This window comes from Citrus sinensis, chromosome 5, assembly GCF_022201045.2.
Source record: "Citrus sinensis cultivar Valencia sweet orange chromosome 5, DVS_A1.0, whole genome shotgun sequence".
Classification (NCBI taxonomy): domain Eukaryota; kingdom Viridiplantae; phylum Streptophyta; class Magnoliopsida; order Sapindales; family Rutaceae; genus Citrus; species Citrus sinensis.
Genome location: NC_068560.1, coordinates 26,107,531 through 26,126,044, shown reverse-complemented (window position 1 = coordinate 26,126,044; position 18,514 = coordinate 26,107,531). Strand labels below are relative to the sequence as shown.

The window sequence follows — 18,514 nt, the reverse complement described above, 5'->3', positions numbered from 1 at the left end:
AAAACTTAAAGGGAAAAAATATAATTAAAAGAAAGTATGGGTAAAATTTATAATTAAGTCAAAGATTGTGATACCGGTGACGGAGATTAGAAAATTAGACAAGAATAGATGGATCTGAAAGATTTGAGGTCGAAGAGTGTGATGGTAGTGGTGGTTTTACTCAAATCATTAGGGATTGATCGGAATATTGAATTGAAGTGGCGGTTGGAGGTTTGTTTCGGTTTTTGGTGAACGGGTTGGTGGATGATAGTGGGAATATGCCAAAAAGAAAAGGTTGATGATAGTGAACAGATTGTTAATGGTGATGGTAAGCAAATCATGGCAGATTCCAAAGAATCGACGGTGGAGATCACAACGAATTAGCGGCTGTTTTGGTGTGTTTTCAGTGGCTATGGTAGCGTATTGGTGGTGTTGATGATTGGGGTATGGTGGGCGGTGTGTGGGTGTTCTGATGGTTATGGGGATCGACGGGAAGGAAGAAGAATGATAGTAGCGCTAGCCACGTGTGGTGGCTGTGAAGAAGGCTTTTTTTTTTTTTTTTCAAACTTGGTGGAATTAATGGATGATGGAATACGGATTTGTGTATGGAAGTTGGTTGATGGTCAGGAAAGCTCTGCTTGGCACAAAGAAAGACTTTGATACCATTTGACGTAGTGCAGAAGCGATATTAGATATCGTTCTAGTTTTTGAAACTCATGAAAGAATAACTTTCAAAGGGAGAAAACATTGAATTAACAGAAAAGATAAACCCAAAAGGAAATAATCTGAAATATTATTATGAAAGATTAAAAGTGTTATAATAAAATATGAATAACAAGTCTATATACACTAGTAGCTAACTAAATTCTAATCTTTCTCAGATAAGAGAAATAATCTAAAATTCTAAATAAACCACAATTACAAATATGACTCAAATAAGATTAATAAAATAAGATAGATCCTAATAAAATACTAAATACTAAATTAACTCAAATATTATAATTCCTAATGTATTCTATCCTATATTCTTCTTATATCATAGTAGGTGCCCAATGTAACAAACCACGCACCTAATTAAAAATTAAGAACTTTATTGATTTTATTTCCATTTGATTTATTTCATAAACAATTTCATTTTGCATGATACAATCTTCCATGTAATTTCTCTAGCTATATGCTGCTTTTCAAATGGTTCTTTTGCTTTTTCCAATTGTTCTATTGATATGGTGGTTTATATACAGTTATCAATTCATGATTATGCATGCAACTTTCATTATTAAAATATACAAACTATTAGGAAATATGTCTCAGTTCTCAATGAAGATTTGTAGATCTTAAATTAGTATATTTCTTAAGTGTTGCTTATTCAATAGTTTTCTTATTTAGGAGGATTCTAATTTAAGGAATAAATGATTTCCTCCTTGGTATTTAACTTATTCAAAGAGGAGTACAACCTATATAAGGAAAGAAGTAATTTTTCTGCAAAAAATAATCACTATATATAAGAAGGTTGGGTTCACTTGTTTGTATAATTCAACAATCAATTTCTCTGCAAGTAGATCATTTTTAATATTAGAGAAACGGTAGGTCCATTGAGAAATTAGGTATTATTGTAGTTGTAAGTGTGACAAAATACTAATGATTGAAATAATTTTTTAATAGTAGATTTTTTTCCTTGTCGTTTTTGGCGGCCACATGTTTTCTCCAAAATATGAGTTTTCCATGTAAATTCTTGCGTTTTGTTATCGCTTTTATTCTTTATATATTATTTGTTTGACATTTCTGCTTGCAAGATCCTGCGTGGGATTAGAATTTCCTAATAAATGGTATCAGAACTAAGGTTTCAACGCGGAGCAAGTATGACAACAATGAGGTTTTCAAAATATGTGAGGGCAACAATAGAAAATTCTAATGAAAGAATCAATTTTGGCTTGTGACATTTTGAAATCAATGATATATTGATTCAATCTGGTTACATAAGGAAAGCAAGGGCGATATAAACCTTGTTGCCATTGGTGGAAACTACTAGAGGTGTGTAGGTAATCAGGGCACCTTAAAAAAGTTTGTTAGAATGGAGTTGGTTCAACAAGTAGCTCTAAGTCAATAGATGGAAATACTGATAATGTCAGCTAGTTGTGTGTATTTTCTCTTTATGAGAGACTGGTTTATCCTTTTTGGCATGCCATAAAGGATATGTTACTATTAGTGGGTCTACAAGATTTGTACACAAGGTATAGTTCGACATTTATGTAAGGTGTGTGGTAGACCTTTTATGTCGAACGCTCAAGAAAGCCAAACATGAGGGTGGATATTTTTAGTAAGATGATCAATATGTGTCGAATATATGTACTCTGAATAAAGTGGAGTATGATGATTCTCAGTGTAAAGAATTATGGTTGCTGGATAGATGACAAGATTTTACCTATGGTAGAGTGATTTTTATAAGACCTATGTGAGCGTGATTTTGGAAAAGTAAATAAGGTGAAGGTGACATGGTTGTGTGGATATATGGCGGATCATTTTTTGTTACCTAATTGAAAAACTCACTAAGGTGGAGATTAGGAAATATGTCTCCTTTTTCAATGAGGATTTTGAAATCCTAAATTAGGATATTTCTTATATTTTTCTTACTTAGAAGGATTCATACTTAAGGAATAATTAATTTTCCTTTTGGGACTCTGATAGAAAATAATCATTATATATGGGGAAGTTGGATTCACTTGTTTGTATAAGAAAAACATCAGTTAGATAATTTGTAATGTCAAAAAAACAGTAGGTCTATTGAGAGCTTTGACGTTATTGGAGTTTTGGATGTGAAGAAAATACTAGAGTGGTTTTAGTTTTTCATGTAAATTCTTATGTTGTGTGATTGGTTTTATTCTCATTTATTTTCTATTTATTTTTTGTTTGACAATTTTACTTACAAGATCTTGCATGGGATTAAAATTCTCTAACAAAAGCAATCTTTAAAAAGTTCATTGGTAAGATTATCAAACCAAGCATCTGATACCATTTCAAAATTTCAATGGCCATCAAAACAACCATTTGCATCACTTTAATATAGTATTCTTGTATACAATGATTTTTTTGGAGTTTTTATATAAGAATAGAAAAATTAAAGGAAAAAATATAATTAAAAGAAAGTATGGGTAAAATGTATAATTAGTTCAAATATTGTGTTGCCGGCGATAATGATCAGAAAATTGGAGAAAGATAGGTGGATATGAAAGATTTGAAGTTGGTGAGTGTGATGACAGTGGTGATTTGACTCAAATCGTTGTGGATTGATCAGAATACTGAATTGAAATGACGATTAAAGATTTGTCTTGGTTTTCGATGAATTGGATAACATATGACAATGGGAATTAGTTGGAAAGAAAAGGCTGATGACAGTGAACAGAATGGTATAGTGATGGCAAGCAAATCGTGGCAAATTCCAAAGAATCGAGCGGCAAAGATCACAATAGTTTAATGGATGTTTTGGTGTATTTTGTGTGCCTAAGGCGGCATATTGGTGGTGTTGATGGCTGGAAGATGGTCATCAACGTTTGGGTGCTCTGATGGTGATGGAGATCGTGGGAAAGAAGAAGAACGACAATAGCAGCAACCACAGGTGGTGGTTGTGAAGATGGCTTCAGTTTTTTTTTATAAACTTATTGAAATTAATGGATGATGAAGGATTTTTATAGATGGAGGGTGGTTGATAGGGGTGGGCACGGTTCGGTCCGATTCAGTTCGGATCAAAATTAAACAGAACCGATTTAAATTGGTTATTTTATAAAAAGAACCAAATAAGAACCGAACTCAATAAAAACCAAACATAAACGAATCTTTTCGGATCGATTCGGTTTGGTTCGGTTTTTTTTAATTTTGGGCCTATTAGGCCTATTTTGAATTTTTAAATTTTTAGCCCATTAGGCCTTATGAATGTAATAATTTTTTTCAACAATTAATTTATCCTAATTTCATTACAAATATTAACAATAAATATAAAGTATTCAAAACACATTTTATCACTAATTTATGAAATTATAACATATATATACATACCCGTAATCGTGTGTGTGCATGCCTATTTTAATTAGCTTATGCAACCAATTAAAATTTAACACGTGTCTATTTAAATAAAATTTTAAGAATAATCCGGTTTTTCGATTCAGTTTCAGTTCGGTTGAGTGAACCGAATACCGAACCTGCATTTCAATTTTTTTTTACAAACCATATATTTCGGTTATTTTTTAAAATTAAAACAGGTTCGAACGGTACAGTTCGGATCGGTTCGGTTCGGTTTTCTCTAGTGCACGGTTTTTTTGCCCACCCTAGTGGTTGATGGTAAAGAAAGCTCTGCTTGGTACATAAAAAGACTCTAATACCACTTGACACAGAGCAAAAGCGATAATTAATGTCGTTCTAGTTTAAGTTCTTGAAAATCAAGAAAGAATAACTCTTAAAGAGAAAAAATATCGAATTAACGATAAAGATAAACTCAAAAGGGAATAATCTAAAATATTATTATGAAAGATTAAAGGTGTTATAATAAAGTGTAAACAACAAGCTTATATACAAGTAGCTAACTCAATTTTAATCTTTCTCATATAAGAGAAATAATCTAAAACTTTAAATAAACTAAAATTACAAATACGACTCAAATAAGCTTAATGAAATAAGATAAATCCTAATAAAACACTAAATACTAAAGTAACTCAAATATTATAATTCCTACTATATTCTATCCTATATTCTTGCTACATCATATTAGGTGCCACTAATTAATAATTAAGAACTTTATTGCTTTTATTTCCACTTGATTTGTTATGTAACCAATTTAATTTTGCATGATACAATCTTCCATGTAATTTTTCTAGCTATATGCTGCCTTTCAAAAGATTCTTTTACTTTTTCTAGTTGTTCTATTGATTTGTTGGTCTATGTCCTACCAATGATTTTTTAGTTTTATTCTCCATTTATTTTTTATTTATCATTCACTTGATACCTTTACTTACAAGATTTTACATGGGATTAAAATTCTCTAACAAAAGCAATCTTTAAGAATTTCATTGGTAGGATTATCACACGAAGCATCCGATACCATTTCAAAATTTCAATGGCCATTAAAACAATCATTCGCATCACTTTAATATAATATTCTTGTCTACTATGATTTTATCGATAATTTGATTAATTATTCTCTCAACTATCATTCTTTAATCAAGCTATATATATATATATATATATATATATATATATATATATATATATATATATATATATATATCTTTGAGTAGTTTTTTAATAAGGGATCCCTGAATTTAATAACGTCAGGGATTAACTAAAAGACAAAATAAACACAGGCTTCAATGCACTGTATTTTGTTATGTAGCGTATTAAAGTGAGGGATCCCTGATTGAAAAACTACTATATATTCTTTTATCATAATTGATTCTATGTAACCTAAAAGAGACATATTCAAAATGTGGGGTTTTCTTTTTCTTTGTTTCTTTTTTTTAATAGAAAGTATAAAATTACAAATTATGACATAGTAAAGAAGACAAATAAAAAAAAAGAATAAAATTGAGTATCTAGTTTGTAGAATGTGAAAGTGGAGAGAGAATATATAATTGTAAGATAGAAAGAGAAAGAAACTAGTGAGAGTAATTTTGAGATTTTTAAATTTTGAATAACTAATTTATTTTTTAAAATGAATGTAGAGAGGAATTTAGTGACTTCAAATAGCTAATTGTTTTTCTCACTAACTTTATGTCGTTAGGTACGGTTATTTACTTTATTGCCCATGCCTTTCTTTGCATTTGATTGTTTTATAATATATAGTAGATTTTTCTCTCGTCAATCTTGGCGGCCGTGGCGTTAGTTTTTCATATAAATTCTTATATTGTATGATTGATTTTATTTTACATTTATTTTCTATTTATTATTTATTTGATACTTTTACTTACAAGATCTTGCATGGGATTAAAATTCTCTAACAAAACCAAGCATCCGATACCATTTCAAAATTTCAATGGCCATCAAAACAACCATTTGCATCACTTTAATATATTATTCCTGTCCACTATGATCTTATCAATAATTTGCCTAATTATTCTCTCAACTAACGGTCTTTAATCAAGCTATGGATTCCCCATAGGTCATATATCTTTTTAAAATTTTTCTTTATCGTAATGTAACCTAAACGAGACATATTCAAAAACTGGGTTTTCTTTTTCTTTGTTTCTTTCTTTATATAAAGTATGAAATGTAAATTATGATGTACTAAGAAGACAAATTAAAAAAAAAGAATAAAATTGTGTATCTAATTTGTAGAATGCGAAAGTATAGAGAGAATATATAACTACAAGATAAAAAGAAAAAGAAATCAGTGAAGAATAATTTTCAGATTTTTAAATTTTTAAATTTTAATAATTAATTTATTTTTAAAATGAGTGAAAGAAGAATTTAGTGGTTTGAAATAACCTAATTGTTTTTCTCATTTTCTTTATGTCACTAGGCATGGTTATTAACTTTATTGCCCGTGCCTTTCTCTGCATTTGATTGTTATAATATGTGTGTGTGTGTGTGTGTGTGTGGGGACACACGCACTTCAAAATGTGAGAAATTTTGCTATGCGATTTTGCCTACATTTGGTTCAAGGCTAACAATGCAATTATATTATTTTATATAACATTTGTTTGAGTCAAATAATCATCATCAAATATTTAAGTACACGTGTTATCATCAAGCGTTTTGAATGAAGGACAAAGATAATCTCTTTACCTTTTTTTTTCTCTAATAATTGCCTTCTTTATACATTTAATCAGTTTACTAAAATTAAATTTTGTATTTATTTTTTGCTTTATTTATAATCAACAACTTTGTTTATTAGATTGCTGTCATTACTGAGGAGAGGAAAAAAAAAAATTGTGCTTGAAAATGACAATATGTATTATCATGGAACTTCTTATAACTAATATATATATTTTTTGAAGTATCAAGTTATTGGACTATTATTGCTTGCCTTTTATCTTGTGTTTTTGGTTGAATGAGATGCTATAAAGCTGCTGATTCTGCATTAAAGCATATAAATTATGAAGTTACTAATTCCAAATGTTTCATTATCATCACCTATTCTCCTATCGTTTTACTCCACTTTGAGTAAATTGTTGTCTCGCTACCCGTGCTTATAGATGCTTCTCATCCAAATTAGCCGCTTCCACTCACTAACTTTATGTGACTGGATTATTCACTTTATTCCCCGAAAGCTTTTCTTTACATTTCATTGCAATCGCTTTCCAATTCGTCTTCGTAGAGACAAACTCCGCTCTTGTTCCATCTCTAGAATTATCGCTCCTTTCCCTCATCCTGCGTTAAAACCAGTTGATCAATATTACTCAGACAACTTCTTGTTTCCATCTTCCCAGCCGATTAAATCCACTCTTTGCATTTGTACTTGCTTTTGTTTTTTCAGCCTTTGATCTTCTAAACACTCTGCTTTTGTTTTTTAGTTCTTTTGTTTTCTTCCCCAGTTGCCCGTTTGTCCATTTGTCCGTTTTTATTAGTTTTGCTTTCCCTGTTCTTTCCCCGGTAAAAAAAATTAAAAAAAAGAGACATTATGGAATTTTTTCTCTCCATTGGGGAAAAAGTTGCAGAGTACTTGGTTGCTCCCATTGTTCATCCATTTACTTACTGCCGCAGCTACAAGGCCAACTTCGAGAAGCTGAATAATGAAGTTGACCAGCTAAAGTTTGCTAGAGAGAGTGTGCAGCACAAGGTCAATGATTCCAGAATTAAAGGTGACAGAATTCAACGGCACGTTGAGGAGTGGCTGAATAGCGTGAGCAAGGTCATCAATGAAGTCGGAGAACACATTGAAGACAAAGATAAGTCAAACAACCGGTGTTTCAAGGGGTTGTGCCCTAATTTGAAGGCTCGGTACCAGCTTAGCAAGAAAGCAGAAAGAGAGGCGAATGCTATTGTTGGACTCCGTGAAAAAGGGAGCTTCGACAGTGTTTCTTTACGTGCAATTCCAGAGGAGACATGGCTTAAGACTACCCAGGGTTTCATGCACTTTGAATCGAGAAAGTCCACCTTGAAGGAGATACTAGACGCGCTCAGCAACCGTAACTTCAACATGATTGGGGTGTACGGGATGGGTGGCATTGGAAAGACAACGCTGGTGAAGGAAGTTGGCAGGCAGGCCAAGGAAAATAATCTCTTTGAGAAGGTCATTTCTTCATGTGTTTCCCAAACACCGCAAATAAAAGAAATACATGGAGAAATCACAGAGAAGATAGGCTTGGAATTGGCTGAACAGAGTCATGAAACTGTAAGAGCAGGGAGGCTGCTTGAACGATTGAATAAAGAGTCGAAGATCCTGATAGTCTTGGATGATATTTGGGGGAGTCTTGATTTGGAGGCCATTGGAATTCCATTGGCAGATGATAACGGCGGATGTAAAGTTCTGCTGACAGCAAGAAGTCCAGATGTGTTGTCTTGTAAGATGGGTTGTCAACAAAATTTTTTTGTTGATGTTCTGAATGAAAAAGAATCTTGGAGTCTTTTCAAAAAGATGACAGGTGATTGCACAGAAAATGGTGAACTGTAATCTGTAGAGACAGAGGTAGCCAAGGAATGTGCTGGTTTGCCCATTGCCATTGTACCCGTAGCGAAGGCATTGAAAAATAAGCGTCTGTATGAATGGAGGAATGCTTTACGACAATTAAAAGGGCCTTTTTTGAGAAGATTCTCTGAGACAGAAGCGGAGGCCGCCTATTCAACTATCGAGTTGAGTTATTATCAGCTAGAAGGTGAGGAACTCAGGAAAACGTTTTTGCTAATAGGGTACACGTTCATCTGTTCCGTTAACGACGTGCTTTATTATGGCATGGGCTTGGGTCTGTTTCAAAACATCAACACGTTGGAAGAGGCACGGGATAGAGCACATACATTGGTTGATAAACTCAAGAACTCTTGTTTGTTGCTTGATGGTTGTTCAAGTGAAAGGTTTTCAATGCATGATGTTGTTCGTGATGTAGCCATATCTATTGCATCTAGAGTCCAACATGTGTTTGCGGTGGAAAATGAGACCAGCTGGCCACATACATTGATTGATAAACTCAAGAACTCTTGTTTGTTGCTTGATGGCGAGACAAGTGAATGGTTTTCTATGCATGATGTTGTTCGTGATGTAGCCATATCTATTGCATCAAGAGACCAACATGTGTTTGCGGTGGAAAATGAGGTTGTTCCGCTGACCAGCTGGCCAGACAAGGATACACTGGAGGTTTGCACCGCAATCTCCTTAAAGAATAGTAATATTAGTGAGCTTCCTAAAGGGTTCGAGTGTCCGCAGCTTAAATACTTTCATATTCGCAATGATCCTTCTTTGAGAATTCCAGATAACATTTTTACCGGGATGACAGAGCTTAGAGTTTTAGATTTCTCTAAGATGCATTTGTCGGCATTGCCTTCATCGCTTGGTCTCTTACAAAACCTTCAAACATTGTCTCTGGATTATTGTGAACTAGGAGACATGGCTATTATTGGAGACCTAAAGAAATTAGTTATCCTTACACTTCGAGGTTCTGATATGGAGGAACTGGTTGGAGAGATAGGCCAGCTGACTCAATTGAGGTTGTTGAATTTGCGCCGATGTTACCGACTGCGAGTTATTCCCCCAAATGTCTTATGGAGCTTATCCCGATTAGAAGAACTATATGTTGGTGAGAGTTCCATTGAGTGGGGGAAGGTTGAAGGAGACGACGGTGAAAGAAGAAATGCCGGCCTTCATGAGTTGAATAATTTATCTAAATTGACCTCTTTAGAAATACTAATCCAAGATGAAAAGACTACCAACAGACTTGTCGTTCTTCAAAATGCTGCAAAGGTACAGAATATTGATAGGAGATCAGCGGTGGTCGGGTGGCCCATCTTATGGGACTTGTAGAATATTCCGACTGATGCTCGCCAGTGGTGCCAACATTTGCTTGAACGGGGGGCATATCATGCAATTGAAGGGTATTGAAGACCTACGTTTAGGCGGATCGCTGGACATGAAAAGTGTTCTTTATGGATCAGACGGAGAAGGTTTTCCACAGCTGAAGCATCTCGAGGTCGTAGAAAATAGCAACCTTTTATGTGTTGTCGACAGAGTGGATAGAGCCACAGCTCCGACGACTGCATTCCCCCTCTTGGAGTCATTATTTCTGCAAGATTTGAGTAACCTTGATAAAATATGTCGTGGTCCACTCTCGGCAGAGTCTTTTTGCAAATTAAAGAGCATAAGTGTGGGAAGGTGCGATAAATTGAAAAATGTATTTCCATTGGCCATTAGCAGAGGCCTTCAACAACTTCAGTCCATTGAAGTGACTGGATGCCAGAATTTGGAAGTGATTTTTGCTGCTGAGACAAGAGATGAATCCAGCAATAGTAACACGCAAGTGATTGAACTCTCTCAATTAAGGACACTCGAACTTCGTTCTCTTCCGCAGCTTACAAGCTTCTTCACGGGAGATCTGCATTTTGAATTTCCATCATTGGAACAATTAACAATAAGAGGATGTCCCCATGTGAAATTTAAAAGCACTATTCATGAGTCCACCAAAAAGGTACGTGCAAGACTTTTGTAATTATAGTTCAATTCTTACGTGCTTAAAAGTAGTTATAGTTTCGGATCAGCTATTGTTTCGTCAATTTATCGTAACAGAAAATCGACGCGTATCAATCAATCGACTTTGTTGAATAAGTAGTATTTATAAATCATAATATTCCTAAATTGAATTTAGGATATAGAATATGCCCTACACTTCGTCTTTTAGTAACAAAAATGTTAGTTGTATAAATCAGTCTATTAATTTACACTTCATAATATCCTCATAAACATAAATCAGTTTAACAAAATGTTAGCAAACAAAGTTTTTTTTTTTAGTTCTAGTTGAATTGTTTTCTCTTAATTATCTGAGTTTTTCGTCTTCCTCTACTTTTTATTTTATGTCTATATGTTTACTTAATACACGAAAGAGAGTGCATTTGATTACCCAAACAAAGAAAATACTCATAAGATCTAGAGTTTTTTCAAGCCGCAGTTAGTTCCCAGATAATCTTTTAGGAGCTATTTTCAAATTAGCACGCCTTAACAATATTGTTACATACAAAATGATTATCAATTTTGATGTTGAAGAAGAAATTGGTCATCTCGTGTTAACATAAATAATATTCATAAAAATATATAGAGAGAGATGAACAAAACTCAAATGAAGAAATCTCATCCTATTAAATTTTATGCCAATAAAATCATTTCTTGTACACTAGTGAATATATTCCATTGGGTTGGATGAATATTAATGAAATACCAGCTTCTTACTATATTATTAAACTTTTTAAATTCAAGTTATTTATTCATTTTTGCTTTTGAAGAAAAAAAGTTAAAAGATCCATTTTTTTTTAAAAAAGAAATTTTTAAGATTTTCAATTCAAACCAAATAAACGGATTGATTGGAAGTTTAAATGCAATTTTAGATTGCACGCAAATCTATTATAATTTGAAAATCTGTCTACTGGACAAGCGTTAGGAAGAGAGAATGAAAGAAAATACACATTACCGTATTCAAAAATGATAAATATTCATCATTGGAATGCTTTGTATTTACTTTAATATTCATCTTGCTTTTTTTGTGATTGTGATCACCCAGATGTTCCCCAATTTGGAATATTTGATTGTTGACGAAAAGCACATACGCCTATTTCCAGAAGAGTTGCTTTGCAAACTTAAATGTCTCGATGTCTGGCTTGATGAGTCAACTCCTATTTTGTCACTTGACGATTTCCTCCTGCGATTTCACACCGTCAAAATTCTTGTCCTTCTAGGAGGAGCCGGTTATATTTGGGATGATTCATTCGAAGAGGTTGAAAACGGGATGACGGCAATGATAAAAGGAATAGATGAGTGTCGTGATCTGAAGCAGATTTCGAAACAAGAGTCCTCCAACACGAGCAATTTGGACATATTGGTGATATTGCATTGTGACAATTTGATTAATCTAGTGCCTCCCTCGACATCGTTTCAGACTCTAACGTGTTTGATGGTATGTCGTTGCGATGGAATGATAAACGTATTAACATCCTCGATAGCAAAGAGTCTGGTGCGACTGAGACGAATCAAGATAGGTGAATGCAAGATGGTAACAGAAATAGTGGCAAACGACGATGACGAGGGAGAGAATTATGCGGCAAAAGATGAAATTGTTCTCAGCGAATTGAAAGAACTGCTGCTCTTGGATTTAGAAAGACTGACAAGTTTCTTCTCTGGCAATAATTGCAACTTCAAATTCCCATCTCTGGAAAGATTAGTGGTGGAAGATTGCCCCAATATGAACATTTTTTCAGGAGGAGAATTAAGCACACCCAAGTTACGCAAAGTAGAACTTAAAGAGTTTGGTGATGAAGGATGTCAGACTTTGGATCACGACCTTAATACAACCATTCAATACCTATATCTTAAAAACAAGGTACGTATTCATTCACCGTGAGATGTTGATTTTTTCTGAAAGTTACTGATTCAATAACAGATATATATATATATATATATATATATAAAGTACACATCAAATTTTTGATAGATTCATTTTAAATCTAATTAGGCAGAGAAAGAAAAAGAGAATGAGACGTTCAGCGAGGAGAACCAAAAGGAGGAAGATACGAAAGACAGTGGCAAGGTAAAATCTATACAATTTGGGATGTTTTGATTTGATTTTTATGCTGACTAAATATGTTTTATTTATGTTGAAATTTTCGTTAAATCATATTGGTACGTCTTTTTAAAACATAACTACTCTCTTGTATTGTTATGTTGAGGATTAGTTGTTAGACCCGACATAGCGAAAAGGAAATAACAAATAAAATTAATTGTTTGCAAAGAGAATTGAAGGATTTTTGTGTTCTTTAGCATTAACTGGTTAAAATAGAGGCTAATTTGTGCAATTTAATTATGTGAAAACTGCACCTTCAATGTGTTTTTCTCTTTATTTACAGAGAGTCCAAATTTATGAAGATGGTCTAGGCCAACCTTCTGCCGGCATCTTGAATAAGGCCTCGAGTTCTTTCCATATACGTATTAAGAGTTGGATAGTGTTGACTTGAGGATCTTCTGTTTCTGCGTTCATTTCATTATCTTGCTTTTAACTTTGTTTGAGTACTCAAAAATCCAATTTGAAGCTAGTTTTATTTCTTATGGATGGTGTCCAAGAGCTGCCATATTCAATTTGTAGGCATCTTAAAGTCTCTTTAAACCCTAAATTAATTAAAGAGATGTGTGCATCATATTTCAGTTCGTGCACCTATTGGTGTATGCATTGGATTTTGGTGTATTTTTTATAGTTTATGACGAAACTGAAACCATCTCATTGTGATACTTAATCTCTGTTCATACGCGATTTGTGCTGTATTTGTACTTCATAATATTCTTCTTGTGAACGGTTTCGGTATTTTCAAAACATATGAATGTCTTCACAAGCATATATATGTTTGGGCTCTGAACATTGAGTGGCTCGATATCTCTTCTAATAAATGCTCAAATTTCGACAAAAAGGTGCCGTATTGCAGTCAAATTGGAACAAATTGTACATATCTCGAGTCACTACTCGACTAGTAGAACTCTCTAATCGATGGCCATTATCATTTATCAGCATCAAGAATCTTCCATTTAAGATAGTACCACTTGTACATTCCAAATTTTATCTCTCCAATAAGAAAAAGCCGACATGAAAGCTATTATTCCATCTCAATCAAATTTTATAGTTTAGGCTTCTAAATTAATTAGCATTTAACTATCATCACTTATGATGACAACGTGTCTCAACCTAGAAGAACAACTAAAGATTGCATGTTAACCAGATTGCATAAACGGTTAAGAAGCTTGAAGATCATATCCTATTGTGATATTTATTAGGGGCCATCAGGAGCAGAAACAGTTGTGGATATGACATATACACCCAAAAGCACTTGTTGGCATCTTTTAAAAAAAATGAAAAAAATTAGGTCAATATAAAAGATCATAGTTAAAGCTTGCAATGTTTTATGGAGACCTTTTTCACTTGGTAGGAGCTTCAAACTAGGAGAAGCCATCACTTTTGGGAACAATCATGTAATAACCTATTGAAGGGCAGATCTAAAAAATTTGGCTTACAGGGGACAGCGTAACAATAAAAAAAAAAAATTATGAAAATTAATATTGACTATGTATTTATTGAGGGCAATTATGTAATTTCATGAAAATATAAAAAATTTGCATAGAAAATTATGGAAAAATAAAAGTTTACCCAGGTCAATTTGCTCATTGTAAGCACCATGTGGTTCCTTCCTGAACTTAGGTGAAGATTGAGGATTGTCGGCTAATCTAAAGATTTTTTTAATATTATATTGGCGTTCTTCTTAGCTAGAATTATTGCAGTAGGATAATGGCTAGGAGGATTTGAAAGGCATTATGGCATTAAGATTTCCAAGGTTTAGCCAAGGCTTAGCTCAGGACCCCACTACTCGTCGTATTTGGTTTGGTATTGCTACCGCACATGACTTCGAGAGTCATGATGATATTACTGAGGAACATAATTTGAAATTTTAAAGTGTAGGAACATTTGGGAAAATAAATAAACCGTGTGGTTTAAGCGTCTTAAGTTTTAAGCCTTTAAAACTCTACGATTTTAAAGTTTTTCTAGACTTTTCCCACACTTTAAGATCCCAGATGAGAAAACTACTAATATATAGAAATATATATATTAGTAGTTTTCTAGTTCGAGATTTTAAAGTATAGGAAAGTCCGGAGAAACCTTAAAACCGCAGGATTTTAAAGACTTATAACTTGAAGTGCTTAAACTACACTATTTATGCATTTTTCCAAGCGTTCCCGCACTTTAAAATTCCGGATTGGAAAATTTCAATATATATTAATGCATCAACTTTGTAATTCTTTAAGCGATTAAAATAAGATATAAAAATTGAGATCCTCTCTTCAATAAAGTTTACATTTAATATAAACTCGTTTTAATTGTACTTTTACTTCACACTGTCGCTTCAGCTTTGGCAGCGTAAAAATCTGTGTGTAACTCCTCCATTTGATCATCTTAACTAAAGATGTGTGAACTTACCATTTCTGTGTATCCCTTGCATTGTTATTGTGCAACAATTTTCTGGTGAATGTGAGAGATTCTATTCAAGTTTATTTTTGTGATCACGCACACGCGTCAGGCATTGCAGGCATAAATGCAAATTTCAAGCATGCATGCGATGTGGCAATTTATTGTTATTATCAATTAGTCCATTCTTTTCTTTTGAAACTAAATTTCAACTACTTGGGATGTGAAATTCTTCCTGGCAGATATTCTTTGTATATGTATGATTGGATCCTGAGTACAAGGCATCTGCTATATCTGTTTTTAATTCAACCATGTTTTTCGGCTTGATTCATCTGATCAGATTAAGTGGTTTGAAGTCGAACGCTTGGCTCACAAAATGTTGGTCTTTGAGAAGGCAAGTGAGTTGGATGTTATCTGGATTCGACCTCCTAAATATTACCACAACTGGCTGAGTCTATTCACATTTTGTCTCATATAATCATATTTGACTGGCAATGGCACAGCAAAAGTCTTGAGAGAGTCAGCTCGTATTGATATGCCTAATTTACAAAGATCAGTACCAGTATCAAATTGCGTCAGTAATTTGTCTTTATGTTGGACTGAGTCGACAAAAAGTCCTTCAGCTCATGCTGATAATACATTTAAATTACAAAGATCGAAACCAGGTCTGTCATTACATGAATTGGCCTTGTAAAATAATCAAATCACTTCTTATTCGTTCTATCATCCGTTCATCAGCTCTTCGCATTGGTCCTTTTCTTGTTTCCATTTTCTCGTCTGAAAAAACACTTCGCTTCTGTTTGTTTTTTAATCTCACTTTCCTCTGGCCTCCTTCACTTTTAGATTGTTACCTGCTCATTCTACAATTAATGCCAACTTTGATGATATCAAGGCAGAAATCGAGAAGCTGATCAAGGGTGAAACTACGGGCGTTCAGCGCAGAGTTTCTGAGGCGAAAAAAGAAGGGGAAGAGATTGAAGAGAAGGTTGAGAAGTGACTGGTTAGTGCGGAACCAGATCATTACTCAAGTCTCTCACTAATCTCCTAAATGGTTGTTTTTGCTACCATAGGCTACACTGATTGGTTCTAATCACAAAATTGAGGATCTTGCTGGAAACATATTGTCCAAAAAATTGCACAATTCAAACTTTACTGCGGCTAAATAAGTGTTTTGTTTGGTTTCACTTTGAATTCTGCAATTTTTTTAACAACAGCTTCCAGCAAGATCCTCAATTTGTGATTATAACCGACCACTGTAATCTATAGAAGGAGAAATCATTTAGGACATCAGTGAAAGATTTGAGTAATGATTATTCTCATCAACACATTCATCACAAATCCAAACAAAATTATTTGCGGGTTGCTACCTCAATTTTGCTGACGGAAAAGTTGAAGTTTGTAGGCAAACAAAGAGCAGTGTTATTTGAACAGCTGCAAGATATTAGAAAGACATGCAGAATATGGGCACTGCTTATGCTATAGATTGTAGTATTCTAAAATTGATTTATATTTCTAACATGCAAATCCAATCTAAAAACACTATTAACGAAAGCTCTTCTTGTCCGTATTAAAAGCCATTAATGTAGGACATTAATTTAGGTTAATTTAGGAATTTTAAGATTTTAAAATTTTATTATTTTAGGACTTTTTATTTTTATTAAAGTCAATTAATTAGAGGTGTTTGTTTTTATAACTTAATAAGACTTTTAGATAATTTTGACTTAATAAAATAAGCCAATTTTTTTTTGATTTTTTACTTAATGGAGAAATCTGAATTAAGTCAATTACTTAATAATGTCAAAAATATCCCTGCTTTATAATTTATTTTTCATGTCTATCCCAAAACTCACCCATAGATATTTACCCCACATAAAAATATCTATGTTTTTTCTTTCTTATATTATATACGATAAAATTTGAAATTTATGGTATTTTATATATTAAAATTCTAAAATAATTATGTATTCACTTGAATATGGTTTTACTTATAAATGTTAAAATATTGTGGTATTTAATATATTATTTATTTGACATTCAAATTTAATAAGGATACAAATGTAAAAGTACATATTTTCATCTTTTTAAGTTGAAAAAAACAAACAACTTAATACTTATTTTCCGAGATTCAGACGAAAAAACAAACATATTATTCAGATTCAGACATTCAGATCTATTCAGAATTCAGACTAATTCAGGTCTATTCAGATTTCAGACAAAAAAATAAACGCCACCTTAGTTCACTTAGGAAAATATCTTTTATTTCCGTTATAATTGTGATTTAGTTTCCCATTTTTAAGTTAACTTAGGGAATTATCTTTTATTTTTGTTATAATTGTGATTTAGTTTCTCATTTTTAAGTTAACTTATGAAAAGTATATTTTATTTCCATTATGATTGTGATTTAATTTCCGTTTTTAAGCTAACTTAGGGAAATATGTTTCCTTTATTATAAATAGAGAGGTTTTGTAATTATTTTCAGTACTCAGTTTCAATTATTCAATAAAATTCTCCCTTTTATAATTCCCTCTATGATTGTCTATTAAAATCTCTCATGTAGAGTCGTTTGGATTAGAGTGTCATCTAATCTCGTTTAAACGAGTTATTAAAAATCTCATGAAGTCGTCTTGGTTAGAAAGATATTTAAAATCACGCTTTGGTTAGAGCGTAACCTAATCACGTTGGCTTGGTCCAATACTAGAACAATATCTAGTGTTTTTTACCCAATCAATTTCGCTTTAGCTACGTCATTCCATCTGCCATAAATTACAACCCCGGTCAAATAAATTAGAATTGCTTGGGGTAGGACGACTATTTTATAGGCTCATCTAGTAAATTTAAAATTTTTATTTTTATTTTGTATGCTCTACTAATTGTATAAAAAAAAAAAAACTCACATACAAAGAGGATTTAGGCCAACCTTCTATGCAGCATCTGAGCAGAAGCCAATTTTCTGTGTAATTTATGAGGCATTATATTATATGGAGCTTGACTCCTTTCTTTCTATCAAGGGTCAGATGGCATTGGGGATCGAGAGGGGTCTTCTGTTTCTTTGTTGATTGTTCTACTTTTAGCTCTTTTTATTAATATTATTTTGAATCTGCTTTCAGATTGAGTGTTTAATGATTTGATTAAATTTGTGTTTAGTTTAATGTATTGGATTTATGGGGTATTTCGGTAGTTAATGATGAAACTCGTCATTAAATGAACTTACAATCATTCTAATTATTCAATTTTTTTGTTATGAAAAATCATTGAGTATTGCGGCAGTAAAATTCATTGAAGTAGCACTCGAAATATAAATATCAATAACAACGTACATGAAACCTCTACTACAACAGTGAAAGGAATTGAAGTTTCAGGAGACCTTGGTTTAACCAAATCATGAGAAATATATACTGTAACACCCCAATTCA

At 32.9% G+C, this 18,514-nt stretch overlaps 2 protein-coding genes across 3 annotated transcripts; both read left to right on the top strand.

Moving 5' to 3' along the window:
• Positions 1 to 7,585: 7,585 nt before the first annotated feature.
• On the top strand, positions 7,586 to 9,806 carry LOC127902375 (disease resistance protein At4g27190-like). The gene is made up of 3 exons (XM_052441283.1): positions 7,586 to 8,477; positions 8,586 to 9,721; positions 9,798 to 9,806. The coding sequence occupies exons 1-3, from the start codon at positions 7,586 to 7,588 to the stop codon at positions 9,804 to 9,806; spliced, it is 2,037 nt and encodes a 678-aa protein (XP_052297243.1).
• Positions 9,381 to 13,444, top strand: LOC102607328 (uncharacterized). 2 transcript variants are annotated; one of them, XM_052442912.1, is made up of 4 exons: positions 9,381 to 10,580; positions 11,664 to 12,479; positions 12,612 to 12,686; positions 13,003 to 13,444. In XM_052442912.1, exons 1-4 carry the CDS (start codon positions 9,813 to 9,815, stop codon positions 13,108 to 13,110), a joined length of 1,767 nt encoding a protein of 588 aa, XP_052298872.1. In that variant the 5' UTR covers positions 9,381 to 9,812; the 3' UTR covers positions 13,111 to 13,444. The 2 variants fall into 2 exon arrangements, with proteins under 2 accessions (XP_052298872.1, XP_052298873.1); XM_052442913.1 differs by having other exon boundaries at positions 12,616 to 12,686; positions 13,003 to 13,061.
• The last annotated feature ends 5,070 nt before the right edge of the window (positions 13,445 to 18,514 follow it).